The sequence below is a fragment of the Lampetra planeri genome, chromosome 12 (genome assembly GCF_965212315.1).
Source record: "Lampetra planeri chromosome 12, kcLamPlan1.2.h2, whole genome shotgun sequence".
Taxonomy (NCBI): Eukaryota; Metazoa; Chordata; class Hyperoartia; order Petromyzontiformes; family Petromyzontidae; genus Lampetra; species Lampetra planeri.
In genome coordinates, this window is record NC_136118.1 from 10,084,544 (window position 1) to 10,099,623 (window position 15,080).

At 44.3% G+C, this 15,080-nt stretch overlaps 2 protein-coding genes across 2 annotated transcripts; both read left to right on the forward strand.

The window, feature by feature from the left end:
• Positions 1–3,120: 3,120 nt before the first annotated feature.
• On the forward strand, positions 3,121–5,662 carry LOC144721656 (progranulin-like). The gene is made up of 4 exons (XM_078599472.1): positions 3,121–3,425; positions 3,755–3,895; positions 4,480–4,585; positions 5,333–5,662. The coding sequence occupies exons 1-4, from the start codon at positions 3,279–3,281 to the stop codon at positions 5,347–5,349; spliced, it is 411 nt and encodes a 136-aa protein (XP_078455598.1). The 5' UTR covers positions 3,121–3,278; the 3' UTR covers positions 5,350–5,662.
• Positions 5,663–8,928: 3,266 nt separating this feature from the next.
• LOC144721664 (progranulin-like) lies at positions 8,929–13,222 on the forward strand. Its single transcript, XM_078599483.1, has 5 exons — positions 8,929–9,257; positions 9,614–9,754; positions 10,567–10,672; positions 11,348–11,625; positions 12,351–13,222. The coding sequence occupies exons 1-5, from the start codon at positions 9,111–9,113 to the stop codon at positions 12,462–12,464; spliced, it is 786 nt and encodes a 261-aa protein (XP_078455609.1). The 5' UTR covers positions 8,929–9,110; the 3' UTR covers positions 12,465–13,222.
• The last annotated feature ends 1,858 nt before the right edge of the window (positions 13,223–15,080 follow it).

Below are 15,080 nucleotides of genomic sequence, written 5' to 3' on the forward strand. Positions count from 1 at the left end.
GCGAGCACAAGTCAGATCTGAAACACGGCAGAACTGATTCTTCGGCCGTTGCCGATCATTGCTACAACTCGGTGGGCTCTCATGAAATTGTCTTTTCCGAGACCAAGGTTCTCTGCAAACCTCCTGGCTACCATCAAAGGTTTGTACACGAAGCCATACAAATATACAAACACAGACATAATTTCAACCGTGATGATGGGTACAAACTTAGTAATCATTGGAAAGATGTTATCAACCACGCAAAAAAGACTTAATTACACATTTTTGGACCATCTTATCTGACAGGCACTATTTTACTTTACTTTACCGAGTGTTAACATCCCCAGTGTTTAACAGTACTCTCTTCATTGTTCAGCCAGCACTGGTATAAACATGGACATTTTCGTTCTTTTTTATCATGTGTATCAACAGGTGCTTGTACACACACATGTCCACGTACACTTGCACCCCACACTCTCTTTTGGCCTCCCCTCCCCCTCTCTGTCCAATGCGTTGGCGTGTGCAGCAGTAGTTGCTTGCGCACAACCACGTCCACGCCGCCGACTCTCGTGTACCACGTCGTGCATTCTTTTGGCCCCGCCTTCCCTCCCCTTCCTGATGCGTTCTACGTGGCACGTCGTGCCGTCTTTGAGCCCTGCCCCCCTCCCTCCCGATACGTTCCATTCATTGGCTACCACATTCTGATGAGCTCCCCCCCCCCCTCTCCTCCCCCCTCAACTTGCTTTTAAGGGATTACATCTTGAATCATTGCCTCACTTGATGCAGCAAATCTGGCTGTGACGGTCCCACCTGATGACGGAGACTTGTGTTGCCTCCGAAACGTCGTGATTTTTATTTTATTTTACTTTCATTAATTTTAATGTTTTACCTACGTGACTTTACCGAAAAAACCTAAGAATATAGTGTCCGAAGTATTATAAGCGTATTACTTAGTGGGGATAGAAGGAAATAGAATTGGCCTCAAGGTGTAGTTCTGTGGTGTATTTCATAGGTTGTTCCATAACATGGGGTGATGCTGCATTGCTGTGAGAGCTCTAAATGGAAAGTCATCCATCTCATGACCTGATATCAGTAGCACAACTACATTTATTTCTGGAAATATATTTGGCAATGACGAACAAGAACGAAGGGTACACGATCAGCCTGAACAGGGATCACGTTTTTAAATGTGGAGTAGTTTTTGATAATGTTTTTTTTACACTATGGGGACCTCATTTGCCAGTAAAAATATGATAATTGGTTCTTTACCCTTCTATCTGGCAACAAAACTGACACCTTTGACTCCTTGTAAAAAGGTGTCAGTTTTGTTGCCAGATAGAAGGGTAAAGAACCAATTATAATGTTTTTTTTGTCTGTTAAAAGCTCTTTACAGCTGCATCAATAACGTGGTCATCCTGTGACTTATTATGCACGTACACAACCACAGTTTAAGTAATTTTGCAACATTGTATGCAAGTGTGGCAGAATAATGCCTTGTTCGTAATCCAACTGCAAACAATTAAAATAAACAAATGTAACAACGCTGAAGACAAACCGACATTGCTTAACGTATATAACGAAACACACATTCGTAAAAACGTTACAATGTGTGCTTATGCAGCACTGCCAACACTCATGGTCACAAATAATATATTGAGGAGCTTCTCTCTTGAATACAATGGTGCTGCCATGGTATAAAGTTAGCACACCGGACTTGCTATCCAGGTTGCTGGGTCAATTCGGACTCCTGGAGCAAGAAAATGTTTTTCTTTAACGAGAACTACCTGTACTCTTTGGTTCTTTCGGTAAAGTCACGTAGGTATAAAATAAAATAATTATTTCATTAGTGATTGAATTTATTTTCTACCTACGTGACTTTACCGAAAGAACCAAAGAGTATGGATCCCTGCAGTCACGAAAACTTCAAATCTAGAGAGCACATTCCTGCGGAGGGAGCTGGTAGGAACGTTGGGTTGCTCAGTGAATGGCCAGGGTCAACGGCGGCGTGGTGTATTCCGCAAATATGCCCGACTGTGAGGGCGGGCACAAGCCGGCGTGAGTAGGTTAAACATTGAGTTTTATAAGGGCATCATGGGGTGACCAGCCCCTCCCCACCCAGCCCACCCCTCCCACCCCCCACCCAGCCCCACCCTCCCCACCCAGCCCCTCCCTACCCTCCCCACCCAGCCCCTCCCCACCCTCCCCTCTCCACCCAGCCCCACCCCTCCCATTTTTGCATGCACGACGGACGGACGGACACAATAATCCCCTGTGGGCTGGTGTAACTAGAAGGTTCCTACCAGTATAACTACTGTACATGTGCGCTGGTGAGTAAGGCTGGTAATTAAACACAAACCAGTTTTCAATGTGTAGAAACACACAACAGAAAGTTGCGGTATAGGAAAATAATTGGACCACCGCATATAAACATACCGTCCTAGGTTTTAATAGAGGTTAGTCATTTTTTTAAATTTTAATTGCTTTCAACATTTTTCACTGCGATGATGTTCTGCTTTAAAAATGGCGTAAGGACACCTTGTGGGTTGCGGTGGCTGATGCTTGAGCTTCCTCATATAATATCGCTGTTCCGCCGTCTTCATAATTACCCAACATATTGCTGCCTTGCACAAGCCACGGTTGTTTAATGACTTGCAATAAACTGCAATCAGTCTGCAGAATTATAAATGTATGTAATTTTACGATGGTTGCCATAATATGGTTAAACGATGATATTTCGTTTGATAAACTAATATAATTATATTGTCCATTTTGAAAAAACATTGAAAGGCCATAAAGAAGGCTGTCTCTGGTGTAGGCCAATCAGTTTCAAAGACAATGTATATTATTAGAGCATGTTTGTTTGCCTTTTTTGCCACAAACATGTGTGGTTAATGCAGACTTGATTCCTTGCAATAGGAATCTATTTGGTGGTCGAACATCATAACAACTGTTTTATTTTTATTTAAAGCTGTCGTGACTGCAGGGATTCATATTTTTGGTTCTTTCGGTAAAGTCACGTAGAAGGTAAACAAAATAATAAAAATATCAAACAATAATATTATCACGTGTCGACTGCAACACAAGCAATCATCATCAGGTGTTAAAGGGCCATGTCATCCCAAAGTCAAAAGTGCCTCCCTGAAGATAAAAAACCCCAATCCTTTTCAGGATGTACACACTATGTGGTGCTCATCATCGATAAGCTGGTGGCTCATGCCAACGTGCGCTTTATAAGGGCAGCAGCCTGTGGGTGCATCATCGCTGTGTTCTCTCTTGGGCTCAGCAAGGAGGCGATCGCGATGGCTCTTCCACGTCCGCTGATGTTCGTGCTGGTGGCGGCCGGGCTCTGTGCCCTCGTGTCTGCCGACCGTTGCCCCGATGGTCAATTCTGTGCATCGCGTTGCTGCTGGAGAATTTCCCGATACACTTGCTGCTGGGCAGGAGAGGCAAGTTAATTTTTAAATTGTAACAATACAACTACTGTGTGCTCAAGTCAACGTATTTCCTTAATTCAGCGTCGGTGGTTTGTTTGAGCTCATTTACAAACGGGATCCTAACTGCAGCAATGAGTATGCAATGTCGCAATTTGCAGAATGAAGAAAAAGGACAAAAATAACGGCGACGATTGAGCATTACGATACACTTACATTGGGATTTGTTTCACGAATATAGCTGCACGACGTTATCCGTGGTACTGAAGTTGCATGTTACGAGCAAATGCACAAATACATCATCCGCCTGTGTTTTCTGCGTGTGATTTCTGTCGGCTGAGCAGGGTGAAGGCCAGAGGGAGACACAGGGGGTATTGGCCACAGTTCCAGCTCAGGCCATCTCTGTCGTAGCCTTCAAAGTCAGCTCCTGCGTAGGTTCCATCTGTTCGGTCAACGGAGAATCTCGCTGCTGCCCCTTGTCTGAGGTGCGTTTCCCAGCTTGGGACGGAGCTGTGAGCCCTCCGGCCAGCCACTGGTCTCAACAATTGTGTGTGGAGGTTACGGACTGTGAATGGACGCAACAAAATGTTGTATTTTACAGCATGCTCAGTTGAGAATATTTATCGTGTTCTCATACCAGAAGCTGAAATTAAATACTTGAAATCACAAAGTACAATGTACGATTTTTTTTTGTTTAATAGGCAACAATTTTTAATTCAGTACTGTTTATGCATGTTCGTCGTGTGGCTTGTCCACATTTTTCTGGATTAATGACCTTTGTCGAGGCGTTGCCAGTTTGTCAGTGCTATTAATAATCTCGACGGGGTAATTTACATTTAATTTTCAAATTTCGAAAATTAAAACCATGATGCCGGCACAACAATGACATCACGGGATATTAACGTCCACTGCGAAGCGGACGGCGTGTACTTTGATGGTCAATAGGGCAGCCGTGGGATTCGAACCTTGCACCTCAGAATCGAGCGCAAACACACAACTGCGAGATCATGTAAGCGCGTCCACTGCTACCACTTAGGCCATGTGTCGAGGTGCTGTGGTGTTTGCTCAGGGCTCGTGCTGCGGTGACGGCCTGTCGTGCTGTGGAAAAGGATCCACGTGCACCACCTTCCAGGGGCTCAACCTCTGCCTGCCCAATGCAAAATTCCAGCACCCTGGTAATTGCATCAGAACTGTTTCACATCCCGTATCACTCTCTCACTCTACACTCACCATTTATGTCAGTGAAATTATATATATATATTTTTTATATATATATACAGTAATGTGTTGTTGTAAACATATCAATTAATCCTTTGGCATGTATTGCTCTTACATTGATCCTAAATCCTAATCAGTATAAATACATAATTGCCGAATAGATGCGTTCATTCACACCCGCTGCACACCATTGGATTACCTAACCATACTGTCATATAACTTTGATTGAGACACACTCAATCAATTGTAGTACAGTACAAAATCATTTTTATTATACCAACGTACTCCACCAAAGTTGAAAACAAGGTTAAAATGGCACGATAAGGAATGCTATTCATGCCGAGTGCAGAATGTCGAGTAATGTGTAAGCGCACCTCTCTGTGCATGACGATAGTGCAGTGAACTCTCCGCACTACAATCCCTGAAACAATGTATTTGATCTCCTAGCCATGCACATCAAAGGCAAATAGTGATTGAACCGAGCCCTGGTGGACTCAGCCTAAAATAGATGACCCACTGAATCGCGTGAACATCAGCGCTGGGTGGATCAAGGAATCTGCTGGGCACTGTGCTAGACAAACCACTCCCTTGCGTGCATCGATAGGTACGAAGGGCATCCCCCACGTGAGTTAAATGCGATTAACGATATTTGTCGTTGAACGCGTGTTCGCTATAACGAGACCTACTATCCTGTTTGCTTGCAGGCGATATGCTGCTCTGACGGGATCAACTGCTGTCCTGCTGGGCACTTCTGCATTGGATCTGTGCGCTTGGTCCACCCTGGCACTGCCCACTGTGGAGGGTGTCTGAGATGTGTGCCCAGTGGGCATTACAGTGCTCAGCGCACGAAGCACTGTGCATTGCACCCTTCGACTGCTCTTTGCGTGCTTTGTTATTTTCAGCAATTCACATTAAAAAAAAACACGAAAAACACCTTGCTCTTTGCAAAGACTAAATGGGATAATTTTGAGGCAATTAACTAATGTACTTTTGTTTACCAAAAATAAAGATTGTACCAACAAACGCTCAATAAATGTGGTGTCTGAGTCATTCTGGTGAGAGGCCACAGGGTGAAACAAAGGGGTTGGGGGTTGATGGGCTATGGAAACGGAAGAAATAAACAGAAGATAACTGCCACGGGTGTAAGAGGTCAAAAACAATGCAACGTATTGGAACCTACTGAATGTAGCTATGCGTGAATATTATTCCACAACATGGGGCTATAAATGATGTGCTTCCATTGGTAGAGATTCAAGGGGCAACTGTTGGAAAGGTGCCCCAGATTTAATCCAAACCTATGTCCCCCCGCACAGAAAAGTGTCCTCCCCCATAACGTCTATGCGTACCCAAATTCCTCTATACAGTACTTGCTCAATTCAATAAAGAGTGCTGTTTGTCACTGGCCACTTTTTGTTTTGAGTCTAAATGGGGTTTGGCCAGGAGACATCATGGGCGTCTAATTCCCCCCCCCCCCCCGCGGGGCATCCGGCACAAGCTTATTATATTGTCATCGCACCCATCTCATACTCTGCCAAGAACATCCCCTTCCATCAACCTGGAGAAGACAGTATATAAATGACCATATAATCATGCAAACCAACAATTAATTAATTGTCTTGTTTGGGCATGCAAAGAGACCTGATGATGTCAGGATTCTGTTTTGTCTGGGGCAGGAGTGTAAATCACCGACATCAATGCCCATCACCTACTTGGACAAAGATCCTCCATAAACACGAATACCGTGATATAATGGAGCACATATTTACATTGGTGGAGCCATTTGTATTTTGAATGTCTCAATGGCGATGCGTTGTGTTTAAAATAAAATTGATGTAATACAATGTCCAATTATGTCAGAATCATATCGTATTTCCTTTGCTTCATTAAGCAATTTAAATGCTGCCGAGCTCTGTTGCAGACCCACGTAAACATTTGTGGAAATATTTATTGCGGTCTTTCAAAGCCTACCGTGCGGCATCTATGTTTGAGACAGGGAAAATGTTGTTCTGCACGAATAATCGCACAAGGAAGAGACGCATGGCGATTGCCTCTTCACTGAGCCCAGGAGAGGGCGTGGGCCACCTGGACACACAGATTCCCTCCTGAGAAAGCCCACACAGCACGAGCCGGCAGTTTAGCCACACCCTTAATCAAATAATACATCCATCATTAGGTTAAGCAAAATAATAATAATTATATTTTGGGATGGCTGTATAAGCAAAATTGCACGCAGAAAGTTAAAGTGCATAAACGTATGCGTTAGTCTATATTGGTGATTGCACGACCCAATTTTTGTCAGGCTGGTTACGTATTTGATAAATTCTACAAATGTAGACAAGTGTGGACTGTCTGTGAAGTGGTATTTGCAGGTGTGTTTGTGTATGAGCGTCTTACGTAGCTCGCGGGGAGCGGTGGTGCAGCGGTTAGCGCTACGCCGCGCTATGAACCCGGTGACCCAAGTACGATTCCCGCTCACGGCCAACACCGGTGACGATTATCTGAACCGGTTCTGGACCTCCCCCAGGTCGACTCAGCCTCAAACGAGTACCTGGTGTGGTGGATAAACATCGCCACTGGGGAGACAAAGGCGGCCGGGCGTGGTGCTGGCCACACACCCCCTCGTGTGCCGTGTCGGCCTTCATAGGTGCTCGCTAACAACACTTGCACCAAACAGTCTGTTAAGGCTACACGGGGAGAGTGGTGCAGCAATGAGTAGCAATGGGTAGCAATAGCACAATTCTATGATCTCAGCTAACCGAATTCGATTCCCAGCACCAGCTAACGTCATGGCCGAGTGACGGTGGGGAGATATATGCACCCAGCACAGTGCAATAACAACGGACTGTACCTGTAGGTTATTGTTATTTAAAATGTTGAACATGACCTCAATTCGATTCAATCCCATTATAGTATTCAATTACTCTACCGTCCTTAAATTATCTGCCCAAGTGCAGGTGCGTCCATCGCTCCCATGCAATCCGACTCCCCCCTTTCTGCCTTCAATCGCCACACTGTGTGCTGGGATTCTTGAGGTTTAAATAGGGGAGGGTAGTTCAGGTGGTTTTTCACCTTGCATTCAATAAGTTTTCTTTTGGTGACACGTTCATAATCTCTCCCGTACTACTGTGCTACCATTGGCAGTGGACAAGATGCATAAGTCAAGGAAACCCACCGCAATGAGCATGAATGCTCCGTAGTGGTTGCCCTGTCGAGCATGCATTTACAGAAACTGGATAGTGTTGTTACTCATTGGTGGTTCCAGTTTGTGGAGGCCGTAGTCGGCCGTGGATTCTTGAGTGTTGCGCTGGTGATTGAATTGAATACTATAATTGTAATGCGATGGCGTTGACTTCATCGGCACATTCCCCCCACCAAGAGAACTGGTCTGGCGGAAAGAGATCATTGTTAGACATTATCACGCGTTCGTTGTCTTCGCATTGCCAGTTTAGGTCACCTGCACGTGTTGATACCTCAAAACTTAAGACACAAGCCACCGCTGCTGTTACTTTAATTTGAAAAAAACTGAAGCAGACCTCGCCCGTAAAAAAGATTATCCAGATGTCCAGTGAGGCTTTCCTCGATAAATAAGGGACGTTTATAACAAAAATAAAGTAACATTTGCCAGATATGCTACAATTTAACATCTATTAATTGAAATGTATATTATATTTGAAACAACAGCCAAAATATTGAAATAATTTTCATAAACAAATGGTACACGGACATCCTACACAGGGATCAGATTTTATATTTTTACGTTAGTTTTTCTTGTAATATTTTTTAAATGTTAGGAGTATTTACAGCTCCATCAATGACATGGCCAACCTTTGGTTTATTACATTATGCCCATACCTAACCATAGCTTAAATAATTCTGCCACCGTTGATGCAAAAATAAAAAAATTAGAACTATGTGGTTGTGTAGCTGATAATGACCAATATCGGTAGTTCGAAACAAAACAGCTTTAAAAGCGTTGAAATACAAACTATAAAGTTGCTAAATAGTAAAATTAGTTAGACCATCAAGTATAAAGTGTATTTTATATAGATGCTTGTAGCCGTTTTAAGGGTTAATTTGCTTTCAAATATTGTCATTAAAGGCAGTTTTGGTGCCCTCGTCTCAAAATGTCGTGACTCCATCTTGTGAGTTGCAGTACTTGTCTGCTTCCTCAATTAAAATCACTGTTCCGCAATTATTATCATAATTACACAACATAGTGTTGCCTTCTGAAGGAAGCTGTGGTTAGATGAACAATTTCCATAAAAAAACAAGTGGCTGCAGCATGATAAATATTTAATGTGACTCAAAAAGCAACTTTTATTGTACAATTCGTTAAACAAACAGCATTTGAGGATGTTCACATGACCTGGTGAAGGTCGCCGATAAGCTGGTGGCTCATGCCAGCGTGCCCTTTATAAGGACCCAGCCTGTCGGTGGATCAGCGCTGTGTTCTCACTTGGGCTCAGCGAGAAGGCGATCGCTATGGCTCTTCCACGTCCGCTGATGTTCGTGCTGGTGGCAGCCGGGCTCTGTGCCCTCGTGTCTGCCGACCGTTGCCCCGATGGTCGATTCTGCGTATCGCGTTGCTGCTGGAAATTTCCCCGATACACTTGCTGCTGGGCAGAAGAGGCAAGCTGGTTTAAAAAGAGGTCACAATATAGTGCGCTACAATTTTTTTTATAGAATGCACTAATTTGTTATCGTTAATGCTGTAATTCAATGCATGTCTTTCATTTATACTATTTAATCGGTTTGTTTTAGTTCATTGGCTCCTTTGCGAGAGAGACATGACAGGACATAAATTTTGTAAATATATATAAAATGAACACTTGCCACCAATGCTTATTATTATTAACTGTTACATTGGAAAGTTTGTACGCTTATATTGCTGAAAGATGTGATCTGTAGTAGTTCCCTGTTCGTAGCGAATTAATAAATGTATCATCTGCCTGGCTTGCTGCGTGCGGTTTCCGTCGGCTGAGCAGGGTGAAAGCCAGGGCGAGACACAGGGAGAATTGGCCACAGTTCCAGCTCAGGCCATCTCTGCCACAGTCTCCACGGTCAGCTCCTGCGCAGGCTCCGTCTGCTCGGCCAACGGAGAATCTCGCTGCTGCCCCTTGTCTGAGGTGCGTTGCCCAGCTTGGGAGGGAGCTGCGAGCCCTCCCGCCAGCCACAGGTCTGAACAATTGTGTCTGGAGGTCAACGGGTCGTTAATGAACGCAGCGAAATGTATTTTACAGCATGCTAGTTGAGAATCTTCTTGTGTTTTTTCACCAGCAGCTGCAATGCAATAAAAAGTGAAATATATTTATCAGTGGTAAACCAAATTAAACTTATCAGAGGGATAAAGTTTGTTCTAACCTACCAAAAATACTAACTCAGAAATAACATTTCCTAACCTATTGAATGTATCTAAATTGAAACATACGTCGATAACTACGAATGATCTATTTACAATATAAAATTCATGAACAATCTAAAAAATTCCCGGTTATATAGAATGGGTATCCAAAAGTTTTGGATTGTAAAAACAACTACTCTTAAACACGGTTCTCTTCATTCATGTTCGTTACGTGATATGTCCGCACCGTTCATATAAATCAACTTTTACGACGCCTTATCGGCTGTTAGTGTCTTTTTTATCATTCTATTTATTTACCCAGGAAAACCTCACTGGGTCTCGTAGATCAATGTCATGAAGGACCTGCCAGGATTTTGCACAGTAGCGGGTGATGATTATTGCGGGTAACGTTTCAAATTTGGATCACGTGAACGACATCACAGGATCTTTAAGGTTCACTGTTAAAGCAGAGGGCACATTTTTTAAAAATTTCAATACACCTGGCAGTATTAATGAGGGCGGCCGCTTGCATTTGAACCATGAACATCTGCAACAAGCAGCGTCTTTGTGTTGAGATGTGCTGTGATGTTTGCTCAGGGCTCGTGTTGTGGTGACGGCCTATCGTGCTGTGGAAAAGGATCCACCTGCACCACCTTCCGAGGACTCAACCTTTGCCTCCCCGATGCGGAATTTCAGGACCCTGGTAATTTGCTAATGAACTTAGCCTGCACTGCATACCTATTCCTGCACACATATCCAGCACATTGTTTCACATCCCTATAACTCGTTAATTTGTTTACGCTCGTTATTGCTGTTAAATATTTATGGAACTTCTGATAAACTTTTTTGATAATATTTCGTGTATACCGTAAAGTACTGGTAGGAATATATTAATGTATTGAAATGGGAGACTGGTGGCGCAGTGGTCGTCGCAATGTGTCCATGAATCCTGGAACCTGAGTTTGATTCTCAGCCAAGGCTAACACCGGTGAAAAATTGCGATCTGAACTGGTCCTGGCAAATCCACCCTTTACGAATCCGCACTTAGTAGTGCGGTGAAGTGTGGTAAAGCAACCCCCGTGATTGAAACGGTGGCGGGTGATCGATCATCATTCACCAATTTGTTTCACCATCATTCACCAGTTGTTTCTTGCTGTAGTTGTCCCACCTGATGACGGTTGCTTCTGTTGCGATCGAAACGTCGTGATTTGTTTTATTTTATTTCTACGTGACCTTACCGAAAGAACCAAAGAGTATGAATCGACAAAGGTCTGAAAGGGAAATTATGACAGTCCAGTAAATAATGCATTCACCACCACCAACCACCACCACCACCAGATACAACATTCACATTTCTGCTGGTCCCCCCCCCCCCAAGTGGCCACCTTCCTGAGCCGTGAGCAGCAGCAGCAGCAGGGCGGCTGCGTGGACAACAGCGGCTGCCCCGCGGGGAGCGAGTGTCACGTGTCGAGCGGTGACCACAGGGGGCAGTGCGTGAGTTCAGCCGCGCTCATCCCCTGGGTGGAGAAGGAGGCTGCGCTTTCGGGCGCTGTGGGAGCTCACGTGGTGTACTGCGGGAGCGGGCAGTACTGCAGAGACGGCCAGACCTGCTGTCGCCTCGCCACTGGCAGCTGGGGCTGCTGCAACATCCCTCACGTGAGAGCCTCTCACAGCAGCAGCAGCAGCTTCGGCCAGCGCTCGGTCCACAGACCCATTTCCACAGATTTGAAGATGAATGTTAAAGTGGCACCAAGGTCGGAATGGTCGTACCCACGCACATTTAACGTTGGGGGTAGAGGGGAGTAGAATGCAAATGTAAACGCGCAAATCCCTGTGCATTGTGATGGTGCAGTTCACAACCTCGGCAATGCAATCCCAGGAACCTGGGTTTGACTCCTAGCATGGGCAGAGTTTGCGGGATGGGGGTCACGGGGGGAAACGCCCCCCCCCCCTCCCCAAATTGGACACATTTATGATTTTTTTCAATAGTTTACAATTGAGATAATACATAAATGAATTACTTATATGCACTCGCGATTCCTAATGTGGGGGACTAAGCAGACCCCTGACCCCCCCCCCACACCAAATATACAAGTGAAACTCCGCCTATGATTTCCGAGCCACGCAACATCGCTGTCAATGTGTGGCTAAACCTTGACCTGTGCTGCCAGCGAGACGAGTTCAAACTATCCTAAAATAGATGAATCGCGTGAACATCAGCGCTGGGTGGATCAAGGCATCTGCTGGGCATTGTGCTAGACATCACCACTCGCCCATGCACGAAGGGCATTCCCCCACGTGAGCTGAATGCGATTCAAGGGATATTCGTCGTTGAACCGCGTGTTCGCTATAACGAGCCTTGCTATGCTGTGTGCCTGCAGGCGATATGCTGCTCTGACGGGATTCACTGCTGTCCCACTGGGCACTTCTGTCTCACGGCGTCGGGTTTGTGCGCTCGGTCAACGCTGGCGCTGCCCGCTGTGGAGGGTGTCTGAGACGCGTGCCCCAGTGGACCTTTGAGTGCTCGGTGCACGAAGCAAAGACACGCCGTGCATTGCACCCTTCGATATGCTTGACTTAGATGTTAGGCCTTCGGTATGCTTTTGAACTTGCTTCTTTATTGCAGCGATTCGCTATTTGAACACCTTAAAATATATTTGTTTGCTATCAGCACGATGGAATGAGACAAATAAACCATTCGGATATTTCTCAGAGCAGTAACAACAGTAACAACCCTTAAGTGTTTGAGAATTGCTCACGAAAGCAGACATCACAACGCTACCTCTGAGATATCTTAATGTGACATCTGGTCCACACATCATGGGGCGGCACAATATTCTTACATATTAACGGCACATTATTGAAATTAGGGGTATTGCATTAGCGTTTTGTATTATTTAGTCATTAAATTATAATGCCTGAAAGTGTCATTAGAAACAAGTGTCTCTACAATTTCACCCACGAAGTATAATCATGATACACTGACCAGCGCTAATTATTCAAGCTGCTGAAGCTAGCACGGTGTTTGAAATATCGGTTCCTTGATATGTGAACCTGTAAATGCACCCGTAATAAGCTTTAAATAACAGGCTGATGCCAACATCCACTGAATTTATACTGTTCTTCAAAAGGGACAGTGTTGTAATCGATGCCATTCTCTACACTGACTGTACACCTGCACTTTAATGGACATTGTCATTTCTTTGTGCTATTGTAAACAAAATGGCTGAAATAAACCTAGATTTGAAGCTTTCGTGACCGCAATGATTCATATTCTTACCGAAAAAACCTAAGAATATGCAATAAACCTGTTACCATTATGGCATTGTAGTCTGTTAAAACTGTTTTTATACACTGACCCATACTGACTTGGTTGGTGAAATACTGTATGGTGTAAACAACCCCAATGATTGAAGTATGGGGAGGCCTTCATCCAGCAGTAGATTGATAAAGGGCATTAAATTAAATCATGAGTGCATACATGTAAAAGAAAACTGGCCTTTTTATTTGTCCACAGGGTAAGGTCTTTATTTCACGGCAGACCGCGACGTGATATTCATTGCATCCATTCGTGTGCAATTTGTAAGGCCGCGGTGACACATTTCATTTAAAGGTTATAATCCCTTGTTCATCATGACGTCCTTATTACTTCTACAGCTCAATAGCGCTACGGATATCGCGTGACGTGAGGGTTCTGCCTTTGTAGTGAGGGTTCTAAGTAGACGCTGAGAAGGAGGGAGGAGGCGCCTCGCCCCCCCCTATGTGGAGTGACATCACCCGCTCGTGATTATTAATGAGGGGGGGGGGGGTCCATGTGGAGGACGTAACCTGTTCATGATTATTGAGGGAGGCTGGTCGACGTGGAGTGACGTCACGCGCGGGACACACAGACATTTTTGGCTCATAGTAGTAAATCTGTATTTACAGAGCGTGTTTTTGATCTGCCAGCCATCGGGGATATGGCAAGGGGATGGTGTTGCTTTCTCTGTCCACATCTATTAGCACGGACGGCTAAATAAGTTGCGAAAGAAGTTAAATATACAACAAAAGATGTAACTTAAGCTCAGCTATGATTATATCCTGAAAATCAGATGTAAGAACCAAGGACACAGGTATATATTCCGATTTAAAACGGTGAAGCATACCGTGCTCTTGAAAAATATAACGGCGGGCTTAGCCATTGTGAGAGATGACAGCAGACAGAATGGATCACATGAAATAAAGCACAGACAACACGGATAGAAAATACAAGGGCAGAGACCAACCAAAAAGATATGGAGACGAAACACTTTAAAGAGGACAGACAAACGTACGAAAAGTAACAACAACAAACAATTTAATTTGACCTTAATTTTCCTATTTGAAAGAGCTAAAGGAACCACGGGGATGTAGAGGATAGGAAGTATATGTATCACGTGACACTGAGGTGCTGGGGGTATCTTTAATTAAATTCTGCCACACTAGATGTGTCCTGCCCCACCGTTGATAAGACTCTCAGCAGCAGAACACACTGATGTAGTGAAACTAATGCCAGCTGTATGTATGCATGTTGGATTTCTTTCGTACCGTACGTAGGCAACTGTAATAATCGGAGGTGGGAACAGTCCTTGATTAGTTGGAGCCATGATAATTGGTTTTTTACCCTTCTATCTGGCAACAAAAACTGACACCTTTTTACAAGGAGTCATGTTTGCATAGACCGCAATACCCGCCGTCATAATACAAACAAAAGACATAACTCTGATAATGTGCACTGTCCTTGAAGTTGATTGGTCCACACCCGAGACAGCTTTCCTTAGAGCCTAGTCTCACATGGGTTGGACCAGATGACGCCAAAAGGCGCACAACTCAAAGACAATGCACCATCAGAGTATGAGAGCTCGGGGCAAGCATCTACACTATGGGAACCTCATTTGCCAGTAAAAATATGATAATTGGTTTTTTACCCTTCTATCTGGCAACAAAAACTGACACCTTTTTACAAGGAGTCATGTTTGCATAGACCACAATACCTGCAGTCATAATACAAACAAAAGACATAACTCTGATAATGTATGCATTGATAATTGGTTTTTTACCCTTCTATCTGGCAACAAAACTGAAACCAATTA